Source organism: Pecten maximus, chromosome 7, assembly GCF_902652985.1.
Source record: "Pecten maximus chromosome 7, xPecMax1.1, whole genome shotgun sequence".
Lineage (NCBI taxonomy): Eukaryota > Metazoa > Mollusca > Bivalvia > Pectinida > Pectinidae > Pecten > Pecten maximus.
Genome location: NC_047021.1, coordinates 19657421 through 19671534, shown reverse-complemented (window position 1 = coordinate 19671534; position 14114 = coordinate 19657421). Strand labels below are relative to the sequence as shown.

Here is a 14114-nt window from a genome sequence, read left to right as displayed (position 1 = left end):
AGGGTCGAACAAAGTAAAGTCGCCACAAATGGCTGCATCAATGAGGCTACACAAAAGGGTTGAAGGGGATAAAGTCGCCACCAATGGTTCCATCAATGAGGCTACACCCAAGGGTCGAAGGAAGTGAAATCGCGACAAAAGGGGCTATCAATGAGGCTAAACCAAATGGTTGAAGGAAGTGAAATCGCCACCAAAGAGTCATCAATGAGGCTACACCAAAGGGTCGAAGGAGGTAAAGTCGCCACAAATGGCTCCATCAATGAGGCTACACTAAGGGTCGAAGGAAGTGAAATCGCCACAAATGGCTCCATTAATGAGGCTACACCAAAGGGTCGAAGGAAGTGAAATCGCCACAAATTGCTCCATTAATGAGGCTACACCAAAGGGTCGAAGGAAGTGAAATCGCGACAAATGGGTCCATCAATGAGGCTATACCAAAGGGTCGAACAAAGTAAAGTCGCCACAAATGGCTGCATCAATGAGGCTACACAAAAGGGTTGAAGGGGATAAAGTCGCCACCAATGGTTCCATCAATGAGGCTACACCCAAGGGTCGAAGGAAGTGAAATCGCGACAAAAGGGGCTATCAATGAGGCTATACCAAAGGGTCGAAGAAAGTAAAGTCGCCACCAATGGTTCCATCAATGAGGCTATACGAAAGGGTCGAAGTAAGTAAAGTCGCCACAAATGGCTCCATCAATGAGGCTATACCAAAGGGTCGAACAAAGTAAAGTCGCCACAAATGGCTGCATCAATGAGGCTACACAAAAGGGTTGAAGGGGATAAAGTCGCCACCAATGGTTCCATCAATGAGGCTACACCCAAGGGTCGAAGGAAGTGAAATCGCGACAAAAGGGGCTATCAATGAGGCTATACCAAAGGGTCGAAGAAAGTAAAGTCGCCACCAATGGTTCCATCAATGAGGCTATACGAAAGGGTCGAAATAAGTAAAGTCGCCACAAAATGGCTCCATCAATGAGGCTACACCAAAGGATCGAAGTAAGTAAAGTCGCCACAAATGGCTCCATCAATGAGGCTACACCAAAGGGTCGAAGAAAGTAAAGTCGCCACAAATGGCTCCATCAATGAGGCTACACCAAAGGGTCGAAGAAAGTAAAGTCGCCACAAATGGTTCCATCAATGAGGCTATACGAAAGGGTCGAAATAAGTAAAGTCGTCACAAATGGTTCCATCAATGAGGCTACATCAAAGGGTCGAAGGAAGTAAAGTCGCCACAAATGGCTCCATTCAATGAGGCTACACCAAAGGATCGAAGAGAGTAAAGTCGCCACCAATGGTTCCATCAATGAGGCTATACCAAAGGGTCGAAATAAGTAAAGTCGCCACAAATGGTTCCATCAATGAGGCTACACCCAAGGGTCGAAGGAAGTGAAATCGCGACAAAAGGGGCTATCAATGAGGCTATACGAAAGGGTCGAAGAAAGTAAAGTCGCCACCAATGGTTCCATCAATGAGGCTATACGAAAGGGTCGAAGAAAGTAAAGTCGCCACCAATGGTTCCATCAATGAGGCTATACGAAAGGGTCGAAGAAAGTAAAGTCGCCACAAATGGCTCCATCAATGAGGCTACGCCAAAGGGTCGAAGAAAGTAAAGTCGCCACCAATGGTTCCATCAATGAGGCTATACGAAAGGGTCGAAGTAAGTAAAGTCGCCACCAATGGTTCCATCAATGAGGCTACACGAAGGGCGAAATTCAACATTGATTAACTTAACTGACTTTAAGGATATATTTGTTGAAAAAACCCTTGTAATCTCACATTTGTCCATGCGTTCCATCCCCAAACTCTGTAATGTTTTGTAAAATTTTACGACCATTTCCCCATTTTCCATTGTTGATGTCATTACTTTGTGTTCATTGTTTTGACTTGGTGTTGATTTACTTAATTATGTACTTGGCGTTGATTTACTTAATTATGTACTTGGTGTTGATTCACTTAATTATGTACTTGTTCATTTACTTAATTATGTACTTGGTGTTGATTTACTTAATCATGTACTTGTTGTTCATTTACTTAATTATGTACTTGGTGTTGATTCACTTAATTATGTACTTGGTGTTGATTCACTTAATTATGTACTTCGTGTTCATTTACTTAATTATGTACTTGTTGTTCATTTACTTAATTATGTACTTGTACATTTACTTAATTATGTACTTGTTGTTCATTTACTTAATTATGTACTTGTACATTAACTTAATTATATACTTGGTGTTCATTTACTTAATTTATGTACTTGGTGTTGAGTCACTTAATTATGTACTTGGTGTTGATTCACTTAATTATATACTTGTTGTTCATTTACTTAATTATGTACTTGTTGTTCATTTACTTAATTATGTGCTTGTTGTTCATTTACTTAATGTACATTAAGTTCATTTACTTCATTTACTTTGCGTACATTAACTTAATTATATACTTGGTGTTCTTTCCCTTAATTATGTACTTCGTGTTCATTTACTTAATTATGTACTTCGTGTTAATTTACTTAGTTATGTTCTTAGTGTTCATTTACTTAATCATGTACTTGTCGTTCATTTACTTAATTATGTACTTGTTGTTCATTTACTTAATAATGTACTTGTTGTACATTAACTTAATTATGTACTTGTTGTTCATTTACTTAATTATGTGCTTGTTGTTCATTTACTTAATGTACATTAAGTTCATTTACTTCATTTACTTTGCGTACATTAACTTAATTATATACTTGGTGTTCTTTCCCTTAATTATGTACTTCGTGTTCATTTACTTAATTATGTACTTCGTGTTAATTTACTTAGTTATGTTCTTAGTGTTCATTTACTTAATCATGTACTTGTCGTTCATTTACTTAATTATGTACTTGTCGTTCATTTACTTAATTATGTACTTGTTGTTCATTTACTTAATAATGTACTTGTTGTACATTAACTTAATTTTGTACTTGGTGTTCATTTACTAAAGTATGTTTTAGTGTTTATTTACTTAACCATGAACTTCGTGTTTTTACTAAACCATGAACTTCGTGTTAAATCACGAACTCCATGTTTATTTACTTAACCATAAGGTCCGTGTTTATTTATAAAACTATAAACTTCTTGTTCCTTTACTAAGCCGTAAACTTCGTGTTCATTTACTAAACTATGAACTTTTTGTTTTTACTCAACCATAAACTTCGTGATCATTTACTAAATTATGTGTTTTGTGTTCATTTAAAGATTTTTTTTTTGGTATTAAACATTGTTTCTTTACCGTAAACAAAAATGATGAAATATCAAGACGATTTTCATGTGTTTAATGCAGTTTTATATAAAAATCGTTCGACATACCGTATGTATTTTTAGATTTTAAGGGGTAAGGAATGTCGTCAATGTACATGTACTTTCGCAAACAAGAAATGACAATTTCTGTATTTCAGTTGAGAAACTAAAAAAAAAGACGCTAGATACGATTGGACACATAGATTTATTGTACATAAATTATATTTACAAAAATATGTACATAACAAATTCTCGGATAACAAATATATATTACCAATAACAGCATTATCATGCTCGTCTTGTCCATACAACAGTCAATCACACACACCCCTTAACAACCACACACCCCTTAACAACCACACGTACAATGTACCATTCTCCCAGCACATACACACATTTTACTACATCCATACTCTTTTCACTATCCACATAAGCCCAGTACAGACTATAATATTCTATCTGCCCTGGCCACTCGCCCGCACTCACTACACATTCTGCCATACCATCATATGTTGTGACCACGCCCATCTGTTTTGACAACGCCCATGTGTAGTGGCCTCGCCCACAGATGCCGCATGGACCATAATCAACAAAGGCAGTAGTCATTAACATCTAATGACAGTGTGTAGTGTTATCACAATGTCGACAAAAATAAGGGAAAATATCTAACTAACCGAATACAGTGTATGTACCACGTCCAACACATTGGGCAAAGTCTACCAGGCCTGAAGAGGAGACAATGTCTAACAAAGTCTACCAGGCCGGAAGAGGAGACAGTGTCTAACAAAGTCTACCAGGCCGGAAGAGTAGACAATGTCCAACAACGTCTACCAGGCCGGAAGAGGAGACAATGTCTAACAAAGTCTACCAGGCCTGAAGAGGAGACAATGTCCAACAAAGTCTACCAGGCCGGAAGAGGAGACAATGTCTAACAAAGTCTACCAGGCCTGAAGAGGAGACAATGTCCAACAAAGTCTACCAGGCCGGAAGAGGAGACAATGTCTAACAAAGTCTACCAGGCCTTAAGAGGAGACAATGTCTAACAAAGTCTACCAGGCCTTAAGAGGAGACAATGTCTAACAAAGTCTACCAGGCCTTAAGAGGAGACAATGTCTAACAAAGTCTACCAGGCCTGAAGAGGAGACAATGTCCAACAAAGTCTACCAGGCCTGAAGAGGAGACAATGTCCAACAAAGTCTACCAGGCCTGAAGGGGAGACAGTGTCCAACAAAGTCCACAAGGCCTGAAGAGGAGACAATGTCTAACAAAGTCTACCAGGCCGGAAGAGGAGACAATGTCTAACAAAGTCTACAAGGCCTGAAGAGGAGACAATGTCTAACAAAGTCTACCAGGCCGGAAGAGGAGACAATGTCTAACAAAGTCTACAAGGCCTGAAGAGGAGACAATGTCTAACAAAGTCTACCAGGCCGGAAGAGGAGACAATATCTAACAAAGTCTACAAGGCCTGAAGAGGAGACAATGTCTAACACAGTCTACCAGGCCGGAAGAGGAGACAATGTCTAACAAAGTCTACCAGGCCGGAAGAGGAGACAATGTCTAACAAAGTCTACAAGGCCGGAAGAGGAGACAATGTCTAACAAAGTCTACCAGGCCGGAAGAGGAGACAATGTCTAACAAAGTCTACCAGGCCGGAAGAGGAGACAATGTCTAACAAAGTCTACAAGGCCTGAAGAGGAGACAATGTCCAACAAAGTCTACCAGGCCTGAAGGGGAGACAATGTCTAACAAAGTCTACCAGGCCGGAAGAGGAGACAATGTCTAACAAAGTCTACCAATCATTAACAGGAAAAGATGTCCAAATGAAAAAGTATCCGCCATATTCAAAATATTGTGAAAAGTATACTTGGCCTTTACAGGAGATGTCCAAATGGGACTACATCCGCCTCGTGCAGACTTCTGACAGCGTCCAGTTCGTTATAACACCGCGTTAAGGAAATGGAACAAGATTCAGTTCGTCAGAACACGAAACAATGTCGATCAGACCAAAACGGGAGACACAGTTCACATAGGACATACACGGGCATTTGACGTGATCCAATTCGTCCTACACGGTGTTTATAACGAACGAATGCATGAGGGGCAATACACAACGTGTTCGATCACAAGTTCAACTCCTTCGATAGGATACAATGCCCTTTTACTTATTGTGAAGACGTATACTTATTCATTTGACAGATTGAAATTTCCTGAAGACGTCAAAAATGTTAGTAAGTGTCCGGATAGGACGAATGTCCACCATATCATTTCCTAGCACTAGTTATCACAAGACTTAAACAAATATCCAGCACAAGCGATCACATTTAGCAATCTGTGAACTTTGATTTCTTCTCATTAAATTACTAAATTAAGGGTGACTCTACATTGCTTTACTCACTATAACTACTACCGCCATCGATAAGATTCATAGCTATGCACGTGTTTGTAAACGGAAATAGATAACGCGCCAAACCGGAACTGGGAAAATGACTTCGGCCTATGAGCGTGATCAAATGTTACTCTTGCTGGTTTGGGGATGTGTTTTGTACCTATTTGATGATTCGGAGGAAATAGAACGAAGTGCGCATGACCTGTGTGTGTAACTTAACACCTTGATTGTCTTTCAGTGACACCATTTTACATTGCATCATCACGAAGGCCGGTCACGTGATCTCTGTTCATGATACACAAATCCATGCTCCCTATCTGATGACTTTCCAATATATCTAAAGTTCCTATCAATGTCCATCTTCCTGTCATAGAACAAGAAGCACCAATGTTAATGATAATGACCAATAGGATTGAAGGATAGTCGTCGCTCCGTTGTCTCCCGACACATATTGCTCTGTTTTATCACGGTGTGGCGCTCTTGTCACCTGAGCCTCGATAGATTTTTTCTGAAAAAATAAAAGGAAAATGTTTAAGTTATTAAGTCATATTATAGCTTCTGCAAAATCAAAACTAGCATATCCATAATAGAGTGTATTGGTCCCGTGTACCTAATGTTAATGGAGAGACGGAAATCCAAAGGAATCGATTTCCCAACTGGTACACGATAGTGCACTCTGAATACCGGAAGCTCAAGAAGGATGGTCACAAATGTCCAAAAGCTATCCAGCTCCGTTCACAAAGTAAGAAATACCGATTTACGTGTATTTCACCAGAATTAGACTGTATTTGGCGTTGATGTAATTGTCCAAAATCTCTGGAGGTCGGTAGCTGCGTTCTAACTACTACATTGCTCCAGTTCGACCACAGGAGGGACAACTTATAGGAGTCTGTGTACGTAACCTCTTTATTTACTTATTTCATCAATGTAGCATCCCTTGTGCAGTGACAATGGTAGGTTAGACGTGTTTCTGTGAAGGCGGTCGTCTGCATGGCCTGGTCACGCGTGGAATCGCGTGCTCCACGCACCGCATTCTGGCCTCCAACTTAAACACGGACTAAACCAATCAGTCTTCAAATAGCCCGACTTCCCGATATGATAATATACATACACAAGTGACTGTTTGTGAACAGAATCAAACGTTGTCTAATCGATGGCTCGTTGCGACTATCAAGACAATTAATCACGAATAAATTTCTCTGCAATGGCGATCAGCGCTAATCACTCATCACAGGGAGAAAAAATAACAATCACTACCGGCCTAACTCTGTCATAACGGAAATACAATGGACTGGGTGTATGTTTAGTATGGACACGTGACATGTAGGAAATAATGCCGAACACAGTCGCACATTGAAATATGTACAATGTAGTACAGCTTAGAACACTAGTGGGATTAAGGAGAAGTATTTCAAATACTTAGCTTCAATTAGGCCTCGGACTATTAACGATGTATATGTTTCAAAAAATTGAAAATTGAACCTGTTGACTTTAGTCGTTTTGCTGTAATTTTCCTCTTTTTCTAATACATTAAAATATTTCTACGAATGTGAAACTCTTGGTCATTGCGAAGAAGGCATTTCAAGACTATTACGCATTCATTTGAACAAGTCATGCATCCCAGTTGCTAAATTGCGAAAATAGTGTTTTAGCTTAGAATACGTACCGTGGTAGATGGTATGCTGTAGTCGCACTGCGTTGACCGACGCACCATGGGTTTAACCAGGATCTCCACAATTTTGGCAGCTTCCGACGAACACTTCATGAGGACGCCTGTCTTTATACACTTGATCAGCTGTTTGATGTCCCTGTAGTACAACAAGGACTTAGTTAAATCATCTGGTTACGTGGCCAATTAGCTCAGGCAAATACCCACTAACACAACTATTAGTCTAGTAAATTCTTCGAGGAGCATAACAACAGATCTTCGCCAAATCCAAGAAAAGTATATATTGTATGATAATTAGAGACAGGCTACAGCTGTTTTTTCATTGGACATTTGATTTTGTCACATTTTGTTTTCTTTCATCAAAAACGTCACATAAGATATGGTAACTAACAATACGACTCGTGCATGATATATTTAATGACGTCATACAATGTAATCCTAACACATACTTTGTATATATATATACAATGGAAATAAATACTTCTGTTTAAAGTAAACAAAGAAATGACAGTGGTTATGAATTGGTGTGTTATAGCTAGTGTTATACTGTGTAGTATATCCATTTAACCTTTCTAAGGTTTGTGTGACTGTACAGGATTAAATGTAGGTCTGTCGGGAGATACGACAGTCAGCGATGACAGTACCACGTGTTTGTGTTACTGAGTGTCCCCTATCGGTAGCGCATTAGTTGTTGGGCTGACTAGATTAATAAACTATTATCTGCCTTGTTTTGTAATTAGGGCTGACATCTCTCCAGGTGCGTGGTGTGGACACCCGGTCAGGACCCCACGGTACTCGGGCGGTGTTTACATTCTTCAGCCCTTGTGTACCACCCGCCTCGGAGTTCTGTCCAACCAAATCTTACGGTGTTTCTAAACAGGGATTAGATGTTGGATACTTAATCCTCGAATTTGACTAAACGCCCAAATGTAAATGAAGATGAATTTTATATGGATAAAACGTGTTTGATGTTAATCGGAGAGTAAAAACCATCCGAAGGGAAGATTTCTGTAAGACGGGGCTGTCGCCTGGGTGACCGGAAATGGTACTTGAGCATGACAAGGAAGTCAACCAATGACCGCGTGGACAGAAAGCGTTTTCACAAACAAAACTATTTACCTAGCGTATCCAGCCATGAGATCGAGCAAACATCGAGTCTACTCCAAACTAAGGTCGTGTATGAAGTACAGTCAATAACGCACTTGTCTCTTGTCATCAAAATAAAGATGATAAGTCTAATTTATCATGCCGGTATTCAAACATTATTTGACAGCATTAATCCATTACGTTAATGAGGGGGGTATAACTTCATTGACACAAATTATACATCACTTAGGTAAAATGGATTAGACTTATCTAAATATTTGAAATTTAAAGTATGCTATCGACAGAGGTCCGTCATCGCCTGATTCTAGGTACACTATATAGCTAGTCACATTGGCCTGGTAAGGTAACCATCTCTTTGCTCAGTCACGTGATAAACGTCTCAACGTGAAATCACCCTGACCTTTTAAATTTGCCTTGACCTTGAGATTATCATGGAGACACTAAGTATGTATTGCAGATGTTTGCTTATTATTGTGTTTACACGTCATGATACATGAAATTAGGGAATAATTCATAGTGCTATTGAATAGAACTGTCACGATACAGACATACCAACATGACATCTCTCCCGGTACATTATACTGACACAGAAAATGTCAGGTCCTACACACATTGACATGACATATATCTCGGTACATTATACTGACACAGAAAATGTCAGGTCCTACACACATTGACATGACATCTCTCCCTGTACATTATACTGACACAGAAAATGTCAGATCCTACACACATTCACATGACATCTCTCCCGGTACATTATACTGACACAGAAAATGTCAGGTCCTACACACATTGACATGACATATCTCCCGGTACATTATACTGACACAGAAAATGTCAGGTCCTACACACATTGACATGACATCTCTCCCGGTACATTATACTGACACAGAAAATGTCAGGTCCTACACACATTGACATGACATCTCTCCCGGTACATTATACTGACACAGAAAATGTCAGGTCCTACACACATTGACATGACATCTCTCCCGGTACATTATACTGACACAGAAAATGTCAGGTCCTACACACATTGACATGAAATCTCTCCCGGTACATTATACTGACACAGAAAATGTCAGGTCCTACACACATTGACATGACATCTCTCCCGGTACATTATACTGACACAGAAAATGTCAGGTCCTACACACATTGACATGACATCTCTCCCGGTACATTATACTGACACAGAAAATGTCAGGTCCTACACACATTGACATGACATCTCTCCCGGTACATTATATTGACACCGGAGTGGACTCTATGTATGAACTAAAGTAAGGATCAACAAGTACCAGCTTGATGTGACGGCGTGTTGATATAATTCATTCTTTCTCACAGGGACAAACGCCACAAGTGGGGCAGTATCAATGGAGACACTAGGAAGAAGATAGTGTTTTTCGGAAAACAGAAAAGAAGATTCATTCAGTCGCCTCTTTAAAAAACAATAGAATTGGGACATGCACAATTCTTCGTCCTAATTACAGAATGAAAGAATATCTAATTATACAACGTATCTCAGTATCGCTGTACTTCATATGATTTTATATTGTGTCACAATATAATGTACTAACGTCATATGATTATATATTGTGTCACAATATAATGTACTAACGTCATATGATTTTATATTGTGTCACAATATAATGTACTAACGTCATATGATTATATATTGTCACAAGATAATGTACTAACGTCATATGATTATATATTGTGTCACAATATAATGTACTAACGTCATATGATTATATATTGTGTCACAATATAATGTACTAACGTCATATGATTATATATTGTGTCACAATATAATGTACTAACGTCATATGATTATATATTGTGTCACAATATAATGTACTAACGTCATATGATTATATATTGTGTCACAATATAATGTACTAACGTCATATTATATATTGTGTCACAATATAATGTACTAACGTCATATGATTATATATTGTGTCACAATATAATGTACTAACGTCATATGATTATATATTGTGTCACAATATAATGTACTAACGTCATATGATTATATATTGTGTCACAATATAATGTACTAACGTCATATGATTATATATTGTGTCACAATATAATGTACTAACGTCATATGATTATATATTGTGTCACAATATAATGTACTAACGTCATATTATAATACGTATCAATCCTGTCATATCCCGGTACTCTATACATGTAGCATTTGTATGCGCGTGTACTATGTATATGTAACATTACAGTTATTCCTATATAATCTTCATGTGCTATATGTATTGATATGTAACATTTCTTTAATATATATGTAATTTAATGTAATATTTCTGTAATACAATTTTGTATGTTTGTAATTGTAAACAATGTAACATTTATGTAATATGCATGGAAAAAACGAAACATTCATGTAATATGTATGTATACAATCTAACATTTCCCTGCTATGTATGAAAAGAATGTAACATTACTATAATATGTATGTATAAAATGTAACATTATTGTAATATGTATGTATACAATGTAACATTACTGTAATATGTATGTATACAATGTAACATTACTGTCATATGTATGTATACAATGTAACATTACTGTAATATGTATGTATACAATGTAACATTACTGTAATATGTGTGTATACAATGTAACATTACTGTAATATGTATGTATACAATGTAACATTACTGTAATATGTGTGTATACAATGTAACATTACTGTAATATGTATGTATACAATGTAACATTACTGTAATATGTATGTATACAATGTAACATTACCGTAATATGTGTGTATACAATGTAACATTACTGTAATATGTATGTATACAATGTAACATTACTGTAATATGTATGTATACAATGTAACATTACTGTAATATGTGTGTATACAATGTAACATTACTGTAATATGTATGTATACAATGTAACATTACTGTAATATGTGTGTATACAATGTAACATTACTGTAATATGTATGTATACAATGTAACATTACCGTAATATGTGTGTATACAATGTAACATTACTGTAATATGTATGTATACAATGTAACATTACTGTAATATGTGTGTATACAATGTAACATTACTGTAATATGTGTGTATACAATGTAACATTACTGTAATATGTATGTATACAATGTAACATTACTGTAATATGTGTTTGTATACAATGTAATATTACTGTAATATGTATGTATACAATGTAACGTTACCAATATATCTGTTATACGTACCCACATAACTCCTGAAGAGGGAGCGAGTCTATTCGCTGCATCAATCGAACTGTTGTATGCATAATATTCTCAAAACATTGCTCAGAATTACTGCCTACGGCTTGTAGACAATTCTGGTTTCTTGCATAAACTGTTAAAATAAACAAAAACACTTACCATCTGTCATCAAATGTCGAATACATAATATTCTGAAGCTACAAGAAGATATCAATCCCTCGAATGTTTGAAATTTGTTAAAATCATTGATGTGTTTTATCAAGCAAGTTGTCATAACTCATTGGACAATCCGTACACTTAATGCTAACCTTACAAATAAGCTACAGACAGAAAGTCTAGTCCACAGATTTAAATACAACTGTAACAAGATCTGACGACAACATTCTAATGAAACAGCGACCTCGTGGACCTTGTTTAGTGTACCCCAGTTGTTGGCTATCTAGATTTGTTTTATGGTAGGGAATGGAAGTTGACGAGGGAAATTACAAGACATTGTATCGGCATGTATAAGATTTCGCAGAAAATCTTGATATCAGCGATATTTATATGGTTGCTAGGCAACCTTTTACGGTTATGTGCATTGTACGTGTATGACGTCATACATGCACTAATGAGTGTGTCGGTTTTCCTGGTGTCACTTGCTGGCATGAACATTAGATGACCGCTATAGAAATTGGTTAATCTACGACGAACTGCAGATCTACAGCGAAGCTAGGTGAGAATTACCCACAATGCATTTACCACGTTCCTAAATTGTCAAAACACTATGAACGGAATGCTGTTGTAGTCTTAGATCTGACAAGGGGCACGCTGTTTATGCCGGAGAGAATCTACAAACACATAAAGTAAACACGCGCGCTAGCATCCGTCCAGTTCTCCGTTTAGTCTGGAGTGCACAGGTACCACGTGCTCTCTCAGTGTTTAAACACGGGCGGAGGCTAATAGCACCTCAAGTGTTTCCCCCCGAGGTCCTGTCCTGTTCTGTGTCATGTTAAGAGTTTTCTACACGTGCAAACTACTCAAGATTTCAAATGGGTAAACTCTTCACTCTAAACCAGGTAAACAAGCCTGGCCTGATATGTACGTTTGTTTTCCTTACAGGTACCTATAGGCCTTTCAGCATTTCGACATTTGCACGTGCCACGACAAAATGGATTATTTAGGGTTATATCAGAGTGACCCGGAGTCAATAACGACTAGCAAACGTCATTATGGAAAAGAGAATCTTCCTAAGAGATCCCAATTTGACTCCTTGCTAGGAGTATAGCCATTAGTCACCCAGATATTTGAAAGACTGAAATGCACTTGGATGCCACTTGGTAATAAATGATAATTTTAATGGGTGTCAAATGTGTAGGACACTCTATACACAGTGATGCCGTTCTCTGCGTCTGTCGCACGGTAACTATGATTTATAATCGACTTTATAAGACAACGCTGTCTCCCGTGAGGGATTTTTCGTTCTCATGATATTCATGTTTCCAAATTAGTACGTCTAACAAGTACGTCTATCATTTAAATTCTTAACACTGCTGTCACACAATTTGAGACAGACTCGGGCTGTGATATTGTAAATTGTTATAACCTGCCTTAACCTGTCCATGTGTTACATCATAACAATTTATAAAGGTGTGATGTCATAACCTATCTCAATCAGTAAAGGTGTGACGTCATAACCTGTCTCAATCTGAGAATGTGTGATGTCATAACCTATCTCAATCTGTAAAGGTGTCATGTGATAACCTGTCTCAATCAGTAGACGTGTGATGTCATAGCCTGTCTCAGTCAGTAAAGGTGTGACGTCATAACCTGTCTCAATCTGTAAAGGTGTGATGTCATAGCCTGTTTCAGTCAGTAAAGGTGTGACGTCATAACCTGTCTCAGTCAGTAAAGGTATCATGTGATAACCTGTGTCAATCAGTAAATATGTGACGTCATAGTCTGTCTCAATCAGTAAATGTATGATGTGATAACCTGTCTCAATTTGTAAAGGTGTGACGTCATAACCAATATCAATATGCAAATGTGTGATGTCATTACCTGTCTCAATCAGTAAATGTGTTATGTGAGAAACTGTCTCAATCTGTAAAGGTGTCATGTGATAAACTGTCTCAATCAGTAAACGTGTGATGTCATAGCCTGTCTCAGTCAGTAAAGGTGTGACGTCATAACCTGTCTCAGTCAGTACAGGTGTCATGTGATAACCTGTCTCAATCAGTAAACGTGTGATGTCATAGCCTGTCTCAGTCTTATAATGTGTGATGTCATAGCCTGTCTCAGTCAGTAAATGTGTGACGTCATAGCCTGTCTCAGTCAGTAAATATGTTACGTCATAGCCTGTCTCAGTCAGTAAATATGTTACGTCATAGCCTGTCTCAGTCAGTAAATATGTGACGCCATAGCCTGTCTCGGTCAGTAAATGTGTGACGTCATAGCCTGTCTCAGTCAGTAAATTTGT

At 37.9% G+C, this 14114-nt stretch overlaps 1 protein-coding gene across 1 annotated transcript in view; it reads right to left on the bottom strand.

Moving 5' to 3' along the window:
- Nucleotides 1-3448: 3448 nt before the first annotated feature.
- The window catches only part of LOC117331828, a 45132-nt gene continuing 34466 nt past the window's right edge, over nt 3449-14114 (bottom strand). The window contains exons 4-6 of the mRNA XM_033890748.1: nt 11660-11789; nt 7315-7456; nt 3449-6156 (exon numbers count right to left, since the gene is read on the bottom strand). Of these exons, the coding sequence (XP_033746639.1) occupies nt 6016-6156; nt 7315-7456; nt 11660-11789 (413 nt within the window). The 3' untranslated portion in view covers nt 3449-6015. The remainder of the gene's footprint in view (nt 6157-7314; nt 7457-11659; nt 11790-14114) is intronic.